This window comes from Camelus ferus, chromosome 12, assembly GCF_009834535.1.
Source record: "Camelus ferus isolate YT-003-E chromosome 12, BCGSAC_Cfer_1.0, whole genome shotgun sequence".
In the NCBI taxonomy this organism is placed as follows: domain Eukaryota; kingdom Metazoa; phylum Chordata; class Mammalia; order Artiodactyla; family Camelidae; genus Camelus; species Camelus ferus.
Window position 1 is genome coordinate 63,966,173 of NC_045707.1, and position 22,056 is coordinate 63,988,228.

The 22,056-nt window shown below is 40.8% G+C and overlaps 1 protein-coding gene across 4 annotated transcripts in view; it reads right to left on the bottom strand.

Annotated features, from left to right (window-relative positions):
* Positions 1-22,056, bottom strand: part of LGR5 (leucine rich repeat containing G protein-coupled receptor 5) — a 112,252-nt gene that overhangs the window by 51,515 nt on the left and 38,681 nt on the right. For all 4 annotated transcript variants that reach the window (XM_032493761.1, XM_032493762.1, XM_032493759.1 and 1 more), the window contains exon 2: positions 6,257-6,328. In XM_032493761.1, coding sequence (XP_032349652.1) covers positions 6,257-6,328 — 72 coding nt within the window. The remainder of the gene's footprint in view (positions 1-6,256; positions 6,329-22,056) is intronic.

Sequence of the window (22,056 nt, forward strand, 5' to 3'; positions counted from 1 at the left end):
CGGGCCACACTGACCTTCTTTCAGATCTACAAACATGTCACATTCTTTCCTACCTCAGGGCCTCTGCTCACACTATTCCCCTGCTAGAAACACTCTACCCCGGCTCTTAGGACCACCGACTCCCCCTCATCCTCCTGATCTCAGTTCAGATGTCACCTTCTTAGAGACACTCTCCCTCCTTGTCATCCCTTGTGATTTATTCTCTACTTAACCATGTTTGTGTTCTTTATCACGCTTGTCACAACCAGCACATATCACACGTGCCTCTTTCCTTGCTGATCATCTGTCTCCCCCTCTACATCGTAAGCTCTCCTGTTGCGGGGGTGGGGACTTGCGGACTGAATGAATGAAACACAGCAAGTCTTATTCATCCTCATGTTCCCATGGGCTCGATAAATCCATGTTGAATGAATGAACTGAAGAGGACTGAGAAAGGAGCCACTAAAAATAAGCGCAGAAATTTAGGAATGTCTATATTTTATAGGAGTTGGGGGTGGAGGAGAAAGGAGGGCTAAGTAGAAAAAGAATGGGAGGCAGAGCAGTGGGATACGTGCAGAACAGTGCCCTAATTGTCATAACAAATTGTCATATATACACACACACAAACACACAGATACATATACACACATACAGACATGTATACACACATATACACACACCCACACACATATACACATATGTACACATATACATACACAAAACACACACACATACACACATAGATACATATACACACATACAGACACGTATACACACACATCCACACATCCACATACATATACACATATGTACACACATACATACACAAAACACACACATACATACACACATAGATACATATACACACATACAGACATGTATACACACATACACATACACCTACACACCTACACAAAAACACAAACGCACACATACACACATACATACACAAACACACACACATACACGTATACAAACACCCATATATCCACATCCACATACATACACACACGTACATACACAAGGACAGATACAAAAATGTCTATATCTAGCTGTATGAATAGACATTTGGAAGAGAACCAAATTAACTGCCATAAACTAACACTAGAGAAAAAAAAGAGTTTCAAAGGGGCGGCATTTTTTTCTTTTCATTTCTTATGTTTTAAAATGATTCATTTAAAAATTAAAAAAAACTTTTTATACGACTTTTAAAGTTACAGAGGCAGCATTTAGAATCAATCGCCAGCTCATGAAGAGGGGAACCTGAGCACTGGGACAAGGGCAAAGGGTCAGGAAGATCACTCATGGGCAAGAAGGAGCTTGCCTTTCCGTACCACGACCCAGACTGTGGATTACAGCTTACCAAAGTTCCTTTACCATCATTTCATTTGATCCTCAGACAAAACTCTCAAAAGACAAGCTGGACAGGACTCCCTATTTGCAGCAGCATGAGGAGGAAGCAGAAGTAGCAGGCACAGACTGGGCTTTCGGGAAGTTTGGTGGTATTTCTCACTGCTAATCCCATCTGCAATAGTACATATCCACTGTTTACACAGAGATTCTTCAAGGCCAACCATAATACGAGCAAACAGTTCCAGGGAACAATAGTGACTTAAAAACGGACCTCCCTAGAGCTTCTCAGGTTTCCTTCCTAAATTGAGTATTTGATTCCAATAGCATTCGAATCTGGGAAGATTTGAAAATACTACTTGGAAACAAAGGCCTTTACCTTAGACTGTTTAAAATGGTAACAATTCATTTTCCCCTCTGGTTTAATCAAGCTGCCAATCTAAGTTTAAAGGAACTTGTAGACGTCAGATCCGCCATTAGCTCCTAACATCTCAACCACGCTTCACGGGACCAAAGGTAGGACCTCTCAATTGTCCAAACAGCGAACATTAACAGGAAGTCCCTAGTAGAACCAAATACACAGAACTGGGAGAGATACTGTTGGAGAGAAACGCAATCATTGCGCAGGATGTTAGAGCTTGGTGAAAACTCTCTGCGTTGGTCGCCTATACCCATTAAAGCTCATAACTGGAAAACGGCTTTTTCTTCACAAATCCTGGGCCCCTGGGGTTACTGCAAAATCAAGCTCATGAAATAGGAAAGAAGGAAGTTAGAATCTTCTTGAAAGTGTTTTCTTTTCACGAACACAACTCAGTATGTAAATTATAGTTTGCCAAAGTTCTTTCATCATTGCTTCATTTGATCCTCAGCATCTCAAGACACAGGCAAGGGCTGCCCTCATCATCATCCCCTGAGGCCCAGGGAGGTCACCGGATTATCAGTTAGCAAGCGGGCAGAGCCAGAACAGGAGTCCTGGGCCTGCTTCTGCCTCTAGATCAGTATCTCCTCTCTACACAGCACAGTCTAACCACATTCAGATATGGTGGGTTTTTTTTTTTAAAGGCTCTCTCTTTTGATTGCGCTATCACATTGCACCAGCAGGACGTCTGGCCTGCGTATGTCTGGTCACCTTGCAGAGTCATAAAACATAAATAACGAACAACCAACATGAAACGTAAGTAACAAGACTTGAATGTACCAAGACATGTGACAACGGTAATAAGTGTTCCGGAACGTCACGGGGAAGAGACGGAGACCGTTAACTGTGATGGCTTTAATTCTTCTTAAATAGTCACTTTCTCCAAGGTTACAATAGATTAAAAAAAATATGTCAGTGAGGCCTCTAAGGCTTTACTGATTCTTAGAGGATTCTGAAATCAGCACCAGGGATGGGTGAGAGATGACTACATTTCTCTACACAGTTTATATCACATAGTTAGAGGGAGTAAACTAGAGAAATGATGTATTGGGCAATTAGAGCCAAGGGGAAGAGTGGCAACTTGGCTTTGTTAATAGTGATTAAAAAAAATTGAGTTTTATGAGGGGAGGGTATAGCTCAGTAGTAGAGTGTGTGCTTAGCATGCACGAGGTCCTCAGTTCAATCCCCAGTACCTCCATTAAAAAACAAATAATTTACCTTCCTCCCCCCAAAATTGAGGTTTATGGTTAAGAGTTTTATTAATATTATTGAGACTATTAGTAGCAGTTTCCTAATGAATGGATAAAGAATAAAGCATAGAGATGAGCTGAATAAACTGAATGAAAGAATACTTTGAGAACAGTAAAATTTAAGTGTTTTATTTTAATTTACTGGTCTAATTCATTTGTCATAACAAGAGATACATGACATACACACATGCACAACAACAGATGTCTAGCTGTATGGATGGGCATTTATTAGTTCAAGTAGAATACCATATAAAACATGCTGCTTGAGTAACGTGTAAAAATATTAATGTTCCTGTTAAGCAATGCTAAATTGGTGAAATTCTGCACCTGAAAATTCTGATGATACGCCAACATATGATGAATTAATAACCTGAATATCCGATCTCTCTGGGCTGGGTAGACAGCTCTTTCTTACCTTCTGTCTCACTCTATTTTTCTCATCCCCTCACATATACCCAGACGCAGACAGATAAACACACCTATCATTATGAAACTCAGTTCACAACACTTTAATGTGTTCAGCTTGCAAACCACTGCACTCAGTACTATTGGGGGAAAGCAAAGCACAGAAAATCATGCACAATTCCTACGCCTCCCTCTGTTTTCTTTCTTTTTTTTGGTGTGAAGGTAGGTAATTAGGTTTGTTTGTTTGTTGTTTGTTTATTGGAGGTACTGAGGATTGAACCCTGGACCTCATGCATGCTAAGCACGCACTCTACCACTGAGCTATACGCTCCACTGTCCCCCTGCATGCTGAGTATGGCTTTAAAGTGACCTTGGGTTCTGACACGAATTCCATTGTCTTGGGTAAATTCCTTGTTTTCTCTGTACTTCAGTTGTTTTTTGTTTTGAATCTTGAACTGGGAATAATACTACTGTCTAACTTTATGGGGTTGTTAGGAGGATTCAGTGGGATAAAACATTCTGAACAGTGCCTGTCACAGAGTAAGCTCTATTGTTGTCATACTTACATTATTACTTTGAAGATCTTATATTCCAGAGGAGAATATAGACTTAAACACAAGTAAGTCTAATAGAAACAATCAGCACATAACAAAGGCATCACCAAAAAGCTCTGCTGACTCTGTGTGTGTGTGTGTGTGTGTGTGTGTAACCTACGATGGCCTAAATTTAGCCCTGGGAACAACAGAATGAACCAAGCAGAGCTGATCATTTTTCCAGGTTCTATAAATACTATCCCCTTTTGCCACTAAGGGAAAAATGATGTCTTCAAAACATCAGTTAGATGCAGCGCAGAATTATATATGGGAAAGTGGTCTCTCTTTTAAATGCAGCACGTCAGCCAGCTCAGCAGAGGGAATTTCAGAGCCGAATGAGAAAATGGAATGAATAATCTTTAAAGGGTCCCCTCTATTTCTGACATTCTATGATTCCATGCTCAAGATACTTGATGGAGTTTCCAGAGACATAAAAATAAGACAATTCAGAAAAAAAATAGCATTTTCAAATGGTAGTTCCCTCCTCTTTTTTTTTCTCAATTATCTTTTGAAGAACTGGTCTTGGATGAGAATTAACATTCACCCCATGAAGAAACAGAAGTCATTCTGAATGAGTTGGGTCATGGAGGGAGGAACTCTATTAAACAGAGTCCTTGGGGGAAGTGAATTATTTATTGGTTTGGTCTGTGGTCTAAAATTGAGGCGTTGTGTTTTGAGGGAGAATGGAAGCCTTTTGTCATTGTGTATTACAAGGAAATTTAAGAGAAAAGCATTGGGAATGCATAGTTTGGGAATATGGAGGTAAACAGGACTCAGTATTCTGTACTAATTATGGTGGGGAAGGGAGGAAGAGAAGAATATAAAAAAGAAAAAAAAAACCCTGACATTTGAAATTTACTAAAAATAATTTTTAAAAATATTGGTTAATGTCAACTAAATCTGTTACTTTTTTCTAAGGCAGCAAACAAGTATAAGAAACTCTTTTTACATGTTTTGCTTTCTCATCAGTTTATTCATCAAAAATGTATTGATTATTCATTACACACTATGACAGACATGGTCCTAGCCCTGACGAGGGTCCACTTTTTAGCAACAGAAATGGCCAGAGAGAAAATTCAAGAGGGAAAAGAGGACCCTTGGACAACCCAAAGTGAAAACCCACTATTTGAATGACAATCTAGTCATCTGAGCCCTTGATGACCATCTGGGCATATTCAGCTGATTTCAGTAGTAAAACAATAGCATTTGTTAAAAATGTAATGCCATCAAAAATAAATATAGATCCAACTCTAAAGGGGAGAAACCTGAGAATATTATTCCCTCGGAAAATAAATGATCGATGCAGTGTAATTTGGTTGTGATGGACCGTTCTTTCCACCTCCCAAGGTGGATCGTGTGGTGCATCGACAATTTAAATTACTCCCCAAATTGGACCCTGACTCTAGGAAGTATTTTCAAAAGAGGTCATTGCCTAAACAATTCCTTTAATCAACAGTCAGAGGATTTATTTAGCGGATGGTGCCAAACTCTCTTCATGAGGACGAGGACGGTGCATCCCTCCCTGGTCCCGTCCCTCAAAAGGGGAAGATCAAATGAATTTTTAAATGCAGATTTTGGTTTATAGAGTTCTTTTTCATCTTCTAGAAAGTGATTACCAGACTTAATCAAGATTCTTCTGTGTATCATTAGCTAATTTTAGCTTCCTCCTTTAAAAAAAATTGATTTTTTTTTTTTTACACTGAGTTTGGGAGAGACCAGTTTTAAGTCTTCTGTAGATTTCACGTTTTGCTGTTCAAGCCTTCAGGGAAGCTAAATTTAAAAGTCGGAAAATAGTAATTAAAAGTGATTAGGACAAGAAGTTTTGGTGCTGCGAAATGTGGACTCAATTCTCCCTGTGACAAGCCGGACTAAGCGGCAGTTTTTGGTTTTGATTATAGCTTTACTTGCTATTTTAATAAACATGAACCAGTATTCAAACGTTTAATATCCTGCTGCTTAACTATTTCCAAAGAGCCATCCAGCTCTTTTAAACAGGCTTTGTTTTAAAATTTTAATTTGTTTGGCTCCGTCTCACCTTAGAACGTCGTAGCCTCATGGTAAACTCTTTTATAAGTTGATTTCCAGAATCATAAGCTATCCTTTCTTCTCCCCTCCCAACTAAGTGTTTCCTCATGTGCCAAAATTGTTGGTGCTGACAGCTTCCCTGCCTTGTTTTATCTGGTTCCCATAAGTAAGTATGAGACAGATACAAGAACGTGTCCAGCGTTGACTGGACGCATCACGTCACCGGTGATACTTACAACTCCTCTAGGAAACGGAGACCGTGCAGAGGATTCGGGGCCAGCTGACTGATGTTGTTCATACTGAGGTCTCTGGAGAGGAAAACAGACAGCACGTGAGGGGCGACATTTGCCACCACAAGGAAACCCAGTTGTTCAGTTCACACATTTTCAAGCCATACTGACGAAAGAACTCAGTCTTTTGTTTGACAAACACATTGCTCGTTTGCATCTTTAATATATTCCTTTCTTCCCACACCCCCGCTGCCCCCAGCATCATGGGCTCTCAATCAAATCAGAGACCCTGGGAGGAGCTTATATGGAATTCAGAATGATTTAGACCATTCCTGGGCATGGCTGTAATTCTTCATGTGTGAAATGTCCTGAGTAGGACAGCAAAGGGAACAGACATAACTCAACCCTAGACACAGCTCAACCTCGGGTCCTGCTCTAAATATTGTGACAAAGAGAAATGTCTTCACCACGCAGCCCTGGAAGTCCTGTTTCTCTGGGACTATAAGTCCCTTGTTAAAACAAATGTTTTGATTCAAAGAAACTTAAAAAAAAAAAAAAAAAAAACAAAACCAGACAAAAAGCCTATGCCCTCCTTCGAACATGTTCCTTTTGCAGGTTCTCAGATTGCATTAAATACGTGAAATGAACCATAAAACAAGGGTGTAATGTGATCCTCTTCTGTAACACACTTCCTGCTGGGTTCGCACAGTAGTTCCTGGCACAGGAAACAACAAGCCACTTTGGGCAGAATTCAATCAATTTTTGTTTTAAGCGAAACTCCGTGCCATTAGATTTTATTCTGTTTTTACTTTTCTATTTCTTTACTGTTTCCCACCTGATCCTACAGCATCACTATAGATGCCATCTGTATCTCGGAGGCCCAAAGACCAACTGTTAGACTCCATTCACGACCTTCCAAGACCTTTCTTAACAGTCAGCTGAAGGTTGACTTAAAAAATGACTCACTGCAAACCTGAAGATTCAGAACTCGTGCCATTATAATCTCAGACCAGGTCTATGTGCTTAAAATGCACCTTGAGACAAGACAATGAGCTTCTTTTTACGTATTATTTTAAAAACTGATTTAACTGACATATAACATTGTATTAGTTTTAGACGTACAACATAATGACATAGGTAGATATTGTGAAATGATTAGCACAGTAAGTTTAGTTAACATATATCATGACACAGTTAACAAAAATTTTTCCTTATGATGAGAGTTTTTAAGTTTTTTCTCTCTTAGCAACTTTCAAATATGCAATGTGGTATTGTATCTATAGTCACTACGCTGTACAGTACATCCCCAGGATTTATTTTTCTTATAACTGGAAATCTGTGTCTTTTGACCACCTATGCCCATATCACCCAGGAGTTTTTTTAAAAAAAAATCTAATTTATGCCTGTTATGAAGTGGCCACACCCATTGTACCTAATCAGAACGTTTCAGTATTAATAGCTTGGTACCTGTATCAAATATTAACTTTTAATCAGCGATGCCAAGAATTGAGGGATCATTCACTTGGTGCCTTTAAAAGGTCCCTAGTATGTACAAGGGAGGAAAAAATGTTTTGCTGAATGTTTTAGAGGATGGCAAAAATCCTCAGAATTATTAATTTTAATATGTTCACGAACAATGATATAGCAGAGTACAAGGCTATATTCTTAAGCTAAAACTAAATGATGCCAAAAATATAGACTGAAAAAAACATGCATTGTCCATATATTAAAAATCTGATTTTTTTTTCTGGAATTGTTTACATTAGAGAGCTCAATAATTGATGAACAATTTCAGTTCCCCGTGTAGATGTTTATCGGAAGTAGCAAGGCTGTTTAGTTCACTGAACAGGCATGTATTAAACTAATCAATAGTTTCTGGATCCCTTACAGTGTGTATAATCTCTGCAAAGACTTGCTGTTTCTCAGGGACAGTCACTTAGTTTTAGCTGATAGCCCACTGATTGCCCACTGATTGCCTAAGAGGATTGGGTGGTTTGCTTTCGGAGCGTCTTTACTGGTAACTTAGATCAAACCCGGCTCAAGACAGCTGGTGTGGACAGCACTGACATTCCTCTCCTCCCGTATGTCCCCGAGTGATGTGCAAATCAGTTTGGGACAAATGTTGATCTTGTCCATGTGAGGAAAGCTCTAAATAGAACAAGGGAATTTACCTATTAAGGAGATTCATAAGCACTCCACGTTATTTTGATTTATAACCCTATTTCAGGCCCCTGGAAGGGAAGCATTATCTAAGCATTCACTCTCAGGGTCCCCCTGGAGCATTTTTATGGTAGAGCAGCAGAAAGCGTGCAGGCTTGTCACACAGTATGGTGTCTCGGGTTTGAATCCTGTCCTCACCGCCTCTCACTAGCTGCACAATCTCGGGAAAATTAACCCCCCTGTGCAGACTTCCTCTGTTTCAACAAGGGTGTCTCTACCTGCCTAGTTTCATACCCCATGATTAGCTGTTTCCAATCAGGAGGGAGTGACTTACTTTCTTCTTGAAAAGGAGAGTACTTCCCTTTTCCAGCAGGAGTTAGTAACTTCTCCAGGATACCTGACATTGTGGTTTGCCTGAGAAAATAGCTCCTACAGTCGACTCTATGCATTTGTGGGTTTCTGCATCCGCGGGTTCTGCACCCGCGGATTCCGAGTGCTATTTATCAAACTATGTCATTTTCCGTAAGGGACTTGAGCATCTTCAGATTTTGGTATCTGTGGAGACTCTTGGGGCCAATCCCCCATGGACACCGAGGACGATTGTATTGCTAAACCAACCCTTTACCGTTTGACTTCTAATACAGGCTGCTTTCTTTCGAAGAGCTGCTAACAATGCAGATAAACCTATAGCAGGAAACAACTTTTAACAGCAACAATCTGAAGTAAAATGAAATAGGCTTTGAAATGCAAACTCAAAGTGGGTAAGGTAGAAATTAATTTGTCTGCATTCGCTTTTTCTACGTGCACCTTTTGCATTGATGTTCAAATGTAACAGTGGTCCTCTAGCTCAGAGCTTCCTGAACTGTCCGTGGTAAAAGACCAATCAAAGAAGATTCTAATAGATGTTTGCTTTTGACAACCCCCCCTCCAAAAGATTCTAGTTTGCTGTGGACTTATATTTTCATAAAATATAATGAAATTAAAATACTAGAGAAGTGAAATAAAAACACAAAGATATACAAAATACAAACCTCAATATTTTGTCTTGTGATTCAACAGAGATTATTCAATTCCCGTGAAAGTTTCTAAACCTTTACTCTCAAACCCTTATCTGTTGTGGATTAGTTAAAAACAATCCCAGCCTGGAGCAGGTCCTCGGACTACCTTTTTTGGTTAGCAATGCTCTGCTCTCCTTCGTGTCAAGAAGGGTGAGGTTAAATTACTTTCAGCGTGTTCAGTTTTGAGTTAAACATGATGGAATGAGAATGTTTGGCTGCTAGAAGGGGCTGGCACTCACCAGGGTGAGGAGGCTCACTTATAAAGGAAGAAAATGAGGCTCACGGAGGTGAGTGGTCTCCACATCACAGTGCAGAATTCAGTGGGAAAATCCCCTAGGCTGAAACCTAGATATCTTCCTGCCCTAGGTTTTTTTTTTTTTTCCCTGTTTTCCTTTTTCCAACACACTTTCCACTTTGTACAAAAATATCCTCATTCTTACACTTAAATTATTTTTAAACTTTTCTTTTTTCCCCTCTATAGTATTTAGTCTTTCTGACTACGTCTGAACATGTCTAACCTCATCGAAAGGGTCTTAAAATAATTTCCAAATCTGTGCCTTCTTTACTTTTTAAACTATTTTTTTAAGTCCCTATTTTGTACTATATTTGGCCCATGGTTCAAGTTTCCTAAAATCAGTGAAGCAATGTAATGAATTTCTTTAACTTTTTTCATCTTTTGCCAAGATGTTAGAATTAATTTTGAAGAACTGGTCACTAGGTAGAAAGAGTTCATGAGAAATGGAGGATTCATTGTGACAAGATGGTCAAATACGTTAAACCATTCTGCCCTGTCTCCGACCCAGCTCTTGTCTATGCTGTGTTAATGACCACATCTAGGAATCTGGAATAGAATTTGCAAAGTTCCATGGGAGCAATTGACTATATATTGGAATTACCTCAGTGGCTTTAAAAAATATTGATGGCTGGGTCCCATCCCCAGAGTTTCTGAGTCAACTGGTTCAGTGTGGGCATTGGGATTTTTAAAAAATATTTTTTTATCGGGCACTGGGATTTTAAAAAGCTTCTCAGATTATTTGAATGTTCAACTAAGGCTGAGAACCACTGCATAGGAGTGACTCGTTTTAAGTTTCTAGACGGGTGCTCAGAGCTCTACAACTCACGCAATACGTAGGAGGCTTAACATCATTGAAGCTACTCTTTCCTCTGGGTAGAGAGTTTCATCCAAGCAGACAATATCTTTCCCTTGAAAGTGTTTTTGTTGCTTGCAACTCTATTATTTTTTCTTCAGTTGACAAATATTAACTGAGCATTAATTGTGGTCAGGTCTAGGAACACAGTGGAGAATGAATCCAAGACATCTTCAACTTTTCCCTTTCCTGCTGTCCCTACGCCCCTAAGGTGCCCAGTGTTAATTCTGCCACAAGCTTTTTTCTGGAACTGGCTCCTCTTCTTTCTTCTCGGCTGCTACCTTTGGTTGGGTCCTTGCTGTGCTGATAGTTCTGTTGTCCTGCTGACTGTGCCTCCTCGTTCTAGGTCATCTGCGATCAGGGAGGTCACCTTGAAAAGTCCATCCGATCCTGTCACGCCACTCAGAGCCACTGCTAGCCAATAAGAAAGGCATCCCCTCAGATGGCTGATTTGGAGAAGCGCTTCCATTCTGGGAGGGGAGGGTGGTAAAGTAAAGATTATCTTCCTCCTGCTGAAGCAGCTGCAGAGCAAGGTGAGTGGCTTGGCAAAGAGAGCTTGGCTTGGAGTTCAGCCCTGGTGGAGGAGGAGCCCTTGCACCGCCGGGCATGACCCGCACACTCACAGCCATCTTGGACCTCCCCATCTGGGAACTCCTCTGGTTTCTCATTGGAGAGGAACCAATGTCCACACCTGCTCAAGCTCTTCCCAATCTGGCCTAGAGCACGTTCCCACCTTGATCTTATGCCTCCTTCCTCTATGCAACGTGTGTTCCCGTTACACCAAAATTCCTTCTGTTCCTCTTTGCATCTGTCTTTACACATGTGATTCTCTTTCCCTGGCATCCATTATCCTCTTTATTTCCAGATTACTACTCCTGTGCTTAACAGACAGACCCCTGTGTTTCAGACACAACCTCTTATCTCTCCCGCTTAGTTGTTCTCTATTTCAGTCTCTAGTTCTTTGATGCTTCCAGCATCAGAGCCTTGCCTTAGCCCAAGATCACATAGTGATCTCCCAGATCGCCTTCTCCCCACCACCCTCAACTGCCCTTTGCTTTACTCTGCTGGCCAAACCCCAGGCCTGGGAGAACACCATAATTCCTCTCCTCCATTATGATCTCAGTGTACTGAGTGCTACTAGGAAAGAAAAACTCACAAATGTGCAGATTAGTTCCTATAAATTCATGGTCTCTTTGTGGGTTCTCAACGCTGCTGCACAATCCTGTTATTTGTTATGGTTGAATTTACTCCCACAGGGACCGTTGCCAACCTTTAACCGCCTGCCTCAAAACTCCTAATCAGCAACTATTCCCATCATGGACACCTTCCCTCTCACTTTGTGGAAATAACGAGATTCTTTAGACCAAACATGAAATTAGCCAAGCTCTTGTTCTCTTTTATCTCTGGCTTATGATTCCCGTACTTTGTTCTTCTTGTGGGTTCCATCCCTTGCGCAGGATGCTACAACACATTATTTCATGAACAATTCCTTCTATTTCCTGTATCTTCAACCTCTTTCTCTTCCCTTTCAATGTATAAATATAGTCTTTTCCACAACTAGAACAAAAAATCAGATCTTTCCATCTCATGTCTTCCTTCACCTGCTGTCCTCTCTTTCTCATTCCCTTTGGGGTTGTTTGTAGTCTCCACTTCCTGTTCCCTTTGCAACCCACGACAGGCTTCCATCCCTGCAGCCAGTGGAACTGCTCTTGCTATAAAAACAATGACCTCCATGTAGTCAAATCTAATGAACAAATGATTCACTGGACCTCTCTCCTGCACTGGACTTTTTCTTGCTGGAAATTCTATACTCTATAGTTTCCAAGTCATCATTCTCTCAAGATTCTTTCCATACTTCCCAGCTTTCTACTTTATAGACTCTTTGTGGGATTTTCTTCTGTCTCCCTCTTAAATGGCAGTGTTCTCTGGAGCCCAACCCTTGGTCTAGTGTTCTGCAATCTCTAGCCTCGCTTCTTAGAGATTATAACTTACTCCCATGGGTTAAGTATCACTTAGATGCCCATAACCCTCCAAAGCCATATTCCTAAATCTTAATCTGTCTCCTTCAGAATCATATGTCTAATTTCCTTCTGGATATGTCCACTGAGCATTTTTGCAGGAATGCACCATGTCCAAAATGGAAATAATTATTTTCTACGCCAAACTTATTTCTTTTTCTGTAGGGCCAGTTTCTACTTAATGTCACCACCACCATCTTCCTGTCAAAAAGGCCCAAATCTTGGATACTACTCAAGTTTTCTTTTCTTCTTCTTTTTTTTTAATCCTCTCTACCTATCCCTTTTCTCTCTCCTAACTCTGTCCTCACTATCTCTGACCCAGTCCCCTTTGAAAGTGCCTCTCAATTCCGTGGCTGCCTGCTTCCAGTCTTATCCTTTGAGGTCCACCCTCCAAATGGCAACTAGGGTGAACCACCCCAAAATGCAGAATTAGCCACCCTACTTAAAACTTTCCAGTTACTCTCCATCACCTTCCAAATGAAATCCACATTTGTTAGTGCTGCATACAAGCACATCAACCCTTTGTTGCTCTGGCACATTGGTTCCATTCCTCCTTCAAGACTCAGGTTGGGGAGGGGGTGTCATCTCCTCCAGGAAGCCTTCTCTCAACTCTAAGGTCAGTGTAAGTGATTTTCTCTCTGTCCTCCTGTATTACCCTGCACATTTAATGACATCATATTGAAATGAAAAATTTGTGCGTCTGTCTCCTGCAGTAGGCTGCATTCCTCATGATCAGTGGCCGTTTTTTAACCATAGGACTTCTAGTGTCTAGGAGAGTCTTCCCATTTAGAAGATACTCAGCGAATGCTGAATTGAACCCTCCTCTACTGCCTCCATCCTATAAGCAGTTGATCTTACCCAATCCATTAAAAAAAACAGTGTTTCTCATCAGATGGCCACATAACTCTTAAGTGGGAGATATGTAGTCCTTCTGGTATAAAACACTTTTGGGAACAAAACCCATTTTGTGTTGTGCCCACTTTCCACAGTGGTATTGTTGCTCACAGTTAGGGTTGTGATTTCTCTTTTCAGTCGACCCTATTTGTTTTCTGCCCCAGGGATTCCTCAAAGATTCTCAGCCACTGAAAGTCCCCTTCCACCTGCAGCTCAGGTACCTTTATGCTGATGCTTCTGCTCCCCTCCCCCTCCTTTCTTTCTACCCTTCTGCTCCTCTCCATCTTCCCTCCTGTTCTTCCTCCTTCTTCTTTTTCTTCCTCTTCTTTTTTCCTTCCCTTTTCTACTTCTCATGCAAAAAAAAAAAAAAATCTTTTGTATCATTTCTATGAATTTGCTATGGGAGGGATGACGGCAGTAGGTACCTAGTCCAGCATCTTAACATCCAGCCTTACTGTCTGTGTTTGGGATGTGACACATGAACCCGTGGAAAAAAAGAGGCCATTCCTTACAGTGTGACTAGTAAACAAATAAAACAACAAGTGGTTCTTTAATCCCTGCCACAGCTGAAGACAAGTATTTTCTTCTCGAGCAGCACCATGCAGTTCCTGTTTCTTCTGAGTACAATCAGGTTAAATTTGTCTTGGGAGTTCCAGTAGAATTTAGCTTTTTTTTTTTTTTTTTTGCCAGAAACCTTTGTTAACAGTGGGTCCAGGTTGGAGCCATTCCAGTACTTTTTAATTGATCACTTTTAAAATATGTTTTTAGAATAAGCCCTCCTGTGAACTTCAAAAGGCAAGGTGCAGGCTTGGGTAGCATTTTATGATTGTATGAATGATGTTACGTCCAGATACTTTTCTCATGTTATTGTTTTTAACTCCAAAACAATGTTTCTTTGAAAAATACTTTTTACTGAAGTATAATTTATGTGGGAAAGGAATAAATCCTAACTGTCCAGCCCACTGAGTTTTCACAATGTGAACACACCCCTGTAAACCAGCACAAATCAAGTTTCCTTCCACCCACTACTCCCCCAAAAGGAACCAGTCTGCTGACTTCTAACACTTATATTAATTTTGCTTGATTTTGATCTTTTTATAAATGGAATCATACAGTGTATTTTTTTTAAAAAAGATTATATATTTTTAGAGCATTTTTAGGTTCATAGCAAAATTGAGAGGAAGATGCAGAGATATACCCCCTTCCCCCAAAACACATGTACAGCTTACCCCCATTATCAATATCCCCCACCAGAGGGGTACATTTGTCACAGCTGATGAATCTGTTGACACATATCATCACCCAAAGTCTGTAGTTTACGTTAGGGTTCACTCTCAGTGTTGTACATTCTATGGGTTTGGACAATTGTATAGCGACAGGTATCCACCACTTCAGTATCATACAGAGTATTTCCCCTGCCCTAAAAATCTTCTGTGCTTCCTCTATTCTTCCCTCCACCCCCTGCTCCCACGATCACTGATCTTTTTACTGTCTCCATAGTTTTGCACTTTCCAGAATGTCATAGTTAGAAGCATACAATACGCAGCCTTTTCAGATTGGCTTCTTTCACTTAGAAGTACAGAACGTAGCTTCTCATGTTTTTTCGTTCACTCATTTATGAGATTTAATCATGTGTCGCCTGTAGCAATAGTTAATTCCTTCTCAGTGCAATAGTGTCTCATTTTATTGTTATCCTACAATTTATTTATCCACTGAACTACTGATGAACATTTGGGTTCTTTTCAGTTTGTGGCTGTTATGAGTGTGACGGTGCTATGAACATTCTTAAATATGCCTTTTGTTGGACATGTATGAGTGCCTGTCTGTTGGGTATATATCTAGCAGTGAAATGGCTGGGTCTTGGTGTGTGTGCACATTCAGCTTTAACAGATCCTGCCAGATAATTTCCTGAAGTGGTCACATTGATTCATACTCCTACCAATAGTGTACAAGAATTCCAGTTGTTTCTTTCATATACAATTGTTTCCATTTGTTATCACCAAACTTGGTATTATTTTGTTTTAAATCTGAGTCACTTTGGCTAAATGTATGTACAATGGTATCTCACTGTGGTTTTAATTTGCTTTTCCCTCGTGTGTAAGAGGGTTGAATATCTTTTCATATGACTTTTAAAGTGAAAAAAAATTTAATTTAAAAAAATTTTTTGGGGGGAGGTAACTAAGTTTATTTATTTATTTTTAGAGGAGGTACTGGGGATTGAGCCCAGGACCTCGTGCATGCTAAGCATGCACTCTACCACTTGAGCTATACCATCTCCCCTTCATATGACTTTTGACCATCAGGATACCCTTTTTTTGTGAACTGCCAGAAGAATATTTTATTTGATGACCTTCAAATTAAAAGTAAAACTCACTAGTTGTAACAAGTGAACCTATACATTGATATGTAAAGAAAAAGCTAATAATCTCCTTACTTCTCTTTGAATAGTATTGTTCTTTCTGAGGTTTCAAAGTTGTTCTTTGAGGTAGTTGACAGTGTAATAGTTAAGAACATGTATTCTGGAGCTCTTCTGCCTTAGCTCATGTCCTGGCTTTGCTGTATTGGAGCTGAGTCGCCTTGAGCAAGTTATTTAACTGCCTCTGCGCCTCAGTTACCTAATCTGTGAAATGGACACAGTAACAGTATCTGCTTTACAGAATTTTTGTGAGAAATAATTGAGCTAATAGATGTAAAACGCTCAAGGCAGTACCTGGCACTTTATAAGCACTACATATTTGCTGTCATTATTATAATAACATAGAATCTCTTTTATGTTTCTACAAATTAAAACCCTTACCTGTACAGATGTAACGAAGAGTAGAGGAATGTTAGCTTATTGATGTTTATGGTTATTTTGAAAAAAACTTGGCTAAAGTTACAGGAAAACTAAAAAGATGTTTAGAGACAGTAGGCTTATGTTCTACTGGTCCCTTTGCTTTGTTAATAATAATTTTTAAATGGAAGCTTTGAAAAGACAGAGCCTCAAAGCTCTGTCAATAACAAGAGAAGAGACAGATACCATTGTTGTGGGGAGATCTCTTACCTAAAAACCTCATTGACTCTCAACACACCCCAAACAGAGAAATAAGCAAGCAGACAACAAAGCAGAACAAAAACAACTGTACAAAGAAAAAAATCTGCAATGACAAATCAAACCGTTTTTGGATAGTCAGAATCAGGAGCCCACAAAGCCAGTCACGAGTGTTTATGTATACTTTCTCAGAGGAAAAGGTCCCAATCAGAAGGGAAGTGTTATTTATTTGGGCAATCTTGTTGGGTTTTTTGTCTGTCTGTTTGTTTGGTTTGGTTTGGAAATCCGAAGTAGCCAATTACCCGTGGGAGGCAGACTGAACAAGGTCAGCAATGATGCGGGAAAGCAGATTTAAGAACCAAAATCATCATCATTATCATCAAACACATAGGTCTTTGTCCCTTCAGTGTAATGGTTCTAGATATTCCAAAAGGTTTCAATCAATTTGAAACCAATTCCCACCCCTCAACCCCGCCAACATAGTATAGAGTTTTATAAGTTCTAAAGGACGGCACAATTGTCAAAAATCATCAGAAAAGCTTAAGACTCTAGGAACACACTCAGGTTCTGTCTCTTCTGCTCCTCTCTGCTCTGTGAACCACCTCTACACCTGTGCTACAGACCTTTATTTCTAACAGCTCTATTTTTGAACTTCTCCATGTGGTTAATCGACCAGTCTCCTAAAACCCAACATATTCAAATTGGACTCATTGTTTTCTCTCTTTTCCCCAAACCAGGTTTTCCTCTTGTGTTTCCTCACCTTGACGTAATAATGCATCACTGTTCTCTCAAGCAACCCAGCTGGAAACCTCAGATTTATGTATTTTTTACATCATCTTAATCATTCATCCCCACCCGCTTCTAAATGGGCAACAGCCCTACTGATGGTAATCTCTGAAATGTTTCTGGAATAACAGTAACATTTCTCTGTCCCAAATAACCAAGATTTATCTCTCTCTCTAGCAACTCATTTTATAGATGAAGAAACAGAGGCACACAGAACTCTAGCTTTGCCAAAATGACCCCAGCAGTAAGTGGCACAGCAGTGTCTAAACCTGGTCCATCCGACCCCAGAGCCTGTGCAATCAGCTCTCTGCAGCCACACTGTCTCCTAGAATCCAAGTTCTAATGTCCATTTTTGGCCGACATATTTGCTGGACCTTTTTCACTCTTACGAAGTCCCACGCGCGTAAGGAGGTAGCTCAGGGAAAGCCTGCTGTTGGCTCTTCTGAACCTGCTCATGCATTGGTGGCATCTCTGGCCACTTCTACCTCTTGGCCAGCACCTCTCAGACCTCTCTGCTCCACCTACTCTGCTTGCACTTCCCCTGTGGACACCATCTTTGGGTCCTTCTTAGGTCCATCATCTACAGCCCCTACCCCAATCTCTTTTCTGTCCTCAGATTCCAGAATTCCAGTCAGAACCCTGGGCTTCCCACTTACCTGGGAGGGGAGGTCAAGAAATGGCAATGGGGTCCTCTTAATGCTAGTGACCTCTCTGCCTTCATTCCTGCTCCCTTCCCAGTCCCTCTGGAATTAGCTTCAATATTTCCCTGGAGAATAAAGGGGCTAATATTTTATATTGTGCTTCCTTTTTTTCTTTAACAATAACTCCATTTGTTTGTCTAAGACTTTACAGGTTACCAAGCTCTTTCATGCCCCACAAATCTGTCCCCGTATGAGACATTTGAACATGGATACCTGCAGAGTCCTAAGACTGTACTTAACTCACTATACTAATGTTCACTTGAGGAATATGTTGTTTTTCTTTATGCTTAAAAAAATCAAGCAACTGGCTTTGGAACTAGAACAGGGTGTCTCAACCCTAACACTTCTGATGTTTGGGGCTTGATGGTTCTTTGCAATGGAGGGCTGTCCTGTGCACTGTAGGATTCTCAGTAGCACCCCTGGCTCTGCTCACCAGATGCCAGGAGCCTCCTTCCCCTACTCATGACAACCTAGAGCTAGACTGCCGTGGGCTAAATTATATTCTCCCCACCCCCGCTAAATTCTTACGCTGGAGTCCTATGCGATTGTGTTTGGAGAGAGGGTCTTTAAAGAAGTAATTGAGTAAAAATGAGGTCATTAGGGTGGGGCCTATTTATGATTACTGGTGTGATTATAAAAGAGGAAATTCGGAGGAGAAAGGTGCAGAGGGAGGACCACGTGAAGACATGGCGAGAGGCTGGCCATCAACAAGCCAAGGGGGGAGACCTAGAAGAAACCAACCTGCTGAGACCTTGGTCTTGGGCTGCTAGCCTCCAGAAACATGAGAAAATCAATTATTTAAACCACCCAGTCTCTGGTGCTTTGCTATGGCAGCCCTAGACAACGAATGCACAGACATTGCCAAATAAACATCCCCTGGCGTCAGACTGCCCCTGGTTGAGAATCACTGAACTAGTACACGTGAATTTCACACAGGATTAAAATGCATAATTTTGCCTTTTGTGATGACAGAAAAATTAAATTTTCAAGGACTTGTTTTCTTTGAAAGAGGGAATTTAGAAAACCCTTCCTTCCCTACTCCTCTTTCACATCATAAATCCCTTTTAGCAGATAATTTCGTTACTTTCTTATCAAACAATGAAAATATAACACAAAGAGCACAGTCTTTAAGGTGTAGTGCATTGATAACCCAAGGAGTGACTCTGAGGCTGTGGCACTGAGTCTTTTAAACAATTCTGGGACTGCGGCTGCACTGAATGTTTCCATGATAATTACACAGAAAAGGCCCCCAAGGCAATATTTCAAAGAAAACCTTCCAAAAGCTTTCACTAAAGGAACTAGCTCTATATTCTTTCACCCAGGCAGAAATTCGCATTGTTTTTCCTGACCTGTGCAATAAGGAAGACACAGTTAACATGGTGTGACCATGCGATCCTTCCACGCCAATAGGACGAAATCCTTCTCTCCCATCCACATTCCATCTAATGTCTTGAAGCCCACGCAAAGGCTCTGAGTTATTATTTAAAAAGACAGATCTGCTCCAGCCTCCTACCTCATCCCATGGGTTCAAAGGTCCTTAATGGTTGCTCACAATCTACAAAATGGAGCCTAAATGCTGTTCTTTTGCTGGGGCATAAGGATAGAAAAATGGGTTGCGGATTTGGGAAAAGAGGTCGAGGTCTCAAAAGATGGTGCTGCCACCACTTTGCTGGTTGTCACTTTTTTGTTTTTGTGGCCTTAACCTCCTAAGAGATATTGTTAACACCTATTTCACGTTGCCACGGTGAGGGTTAAATGAGATAATGTGGGTGCATGCCCTCAGCTCAGCATCCGGCACTCGAAAGCATTTTAGCACTTTACCAGTCGTTGGTCGAAGTCTCCATGGTCCAGCCCTAAACTGCTGGATTAGGTTCCCCTCTCTCCAGACCCTTCCAGACAGTCTATATTCCAGCCACACCCACGTGTCCTAAGATTTTGCCCTTTAGATTGACACAGGAAGTATATTTCCAGTGAAATACTATAGTTCAAGGGAGGGGATGTGGAGGAAACTTGTCCTGTGGTTTCCCGCACCCAGGCTTTGCTGGAGTCATGTAGACCAGAGAAACCACATGTCAAGTACAGGCACAAGGAAGTGTTGTCCAGAGGAAGTGGCCATTGTCTCCTCCTGGTCAACGCTGCCTGCCTGTATCCCACTCGTCCTCCAATCTGAAATGCTCTTCCTCTTCCTGCTTCTACTCCTGGCCCCTCTGTAGATGCTCTGCATGGTGGCCAAATATAGCTTTTCTTTTCTTTTCTTTTCCTTTTCTTTTTCACTTGTTTTTAAATTGAAGTATAGTTGATTCACATCATTGTGTTATTTTCTGGTGTACAGCGTGGTGATTCAGTTATACACATATATTCTTTTTCATTATAGGTTATTATAAGATACTGAATATAGCTCCCTGTTCCATACAGTAGGACCTAGTTGGTTATCTATTCTGTATATAGTAATTTGTATCTGCTAATCCCAAACTCCTAGTTTATCCATTCCCCTCCCCACTGCCCTTTGGTAACCCTAAGTTTGTTTTCTATGTCTGTGAATCTCTGTTTTGTAAATAAGTTCATGTGTGTCACTTTTTAGATTCCACATAGAAGGGATAATCATATATTTGTCTTTTTCTGTTTGACTTACTTCACTTAGTATGATAATCTCTAGGTCCATTCATGTTGCTGCAAATGGCATTATTTTATTCTTTTTTATGGCCGAGTAGTATTCCATTGTATACACATACCCCATCTTCTTTATCCAGTCATCTGTGGAAGGACATTTAGGTTGCTTCCATGTCTTGGCTATTGTAAACAGTGCTGCTATGAACATTAGGGTTGATATGTATCTTTTTGAATGAGAGTTCCCTCCGGATATATGCTCAGGAGTGGAATTGCTGGATCATATAAGTCTATTTTTAGTTTTTTAAGGAATCTCCGTAATGTTTTCCATAGTGGCTGCACCAGTTTATATTCCCAGCAATAGTGTAGGAGGGTCCCCTTTTCTCCACACCTTCTCCAGCATTTGTCATTTGTGGACTTTTCAGTGATGGCCATTCTGACTGGTGTGAGGTGATAACTCATTGTTGTTTTGATTTACATTTCTCTGATAATTAGCAATATTGAGCATCTTTTCATGTGCCCATTGGCCATCTGCACAAATGTAGCTTTTCAAAACAGAATTAGATAATTCTCTGGCACAGCCTGAAACTGCCCAATGGATTCTTATTTGCTCTTAGATTAAATAAAAATGCCTCTGCATGACTGACAAGGCCCTGGGGGATCTGGCTCCACCTGACCCTCCATCCTCATCTGGACTCACTGTTCCCTCAGTCACCCCACTCACTTGCCACTGTGCGGCTCCTCCTGGACCCCTAGATCCCAAGTGCTTTCCCTTCTCAGGTCTTCTACTGTGTGTTTATCTATGCCCAGGACACTCGTCTGCCCCTCACCCTCCCTTCCCAAGGCTGCTCCTCTTCATTCTTAAATACCACTTTTTCAGATAAGTCTTCCTGACCTTCTGGTCCAGAAGAGTTCCTTTCCCATCTTGCCTTGCTCTTCTTCCTGCCTCCCTCTTTCTTCCCTCCAGGACACACCCCCTGGCCTCCCCACACCCCCACCACCTCCCACCACCATTCTTTTCACTTAAGAAAAGTTTGTGGTCACATCTTTATTTACTTTCATGTCCTCCTTTCTTGAATACCATGAGGCCAGAGGGCTGCTAAATGACCAGCTTTTAGCACAGCGTCTGCCACGTGGTTGACAATCAATACATACTCTTGTTGAGTGACTGGCCAGCTGAGTGAGTGTCACATTCTCTGGCGTTATTCCCTTCCTTTCTTATTTCTAGGAGGATTTTTTTACTAAGGATGTTTTCATGGGTCTCAGAGGATAGCATAGCAAGCAGATTAAAGAATACTGTGTCTACCTTGTGTTTCCTTTCAACAGCTGGCTGACGTGTACTTTTAAAAATAACTCTACTATAAATGCAAATCTATTTATCAAAAAGATATTGATCAACAATG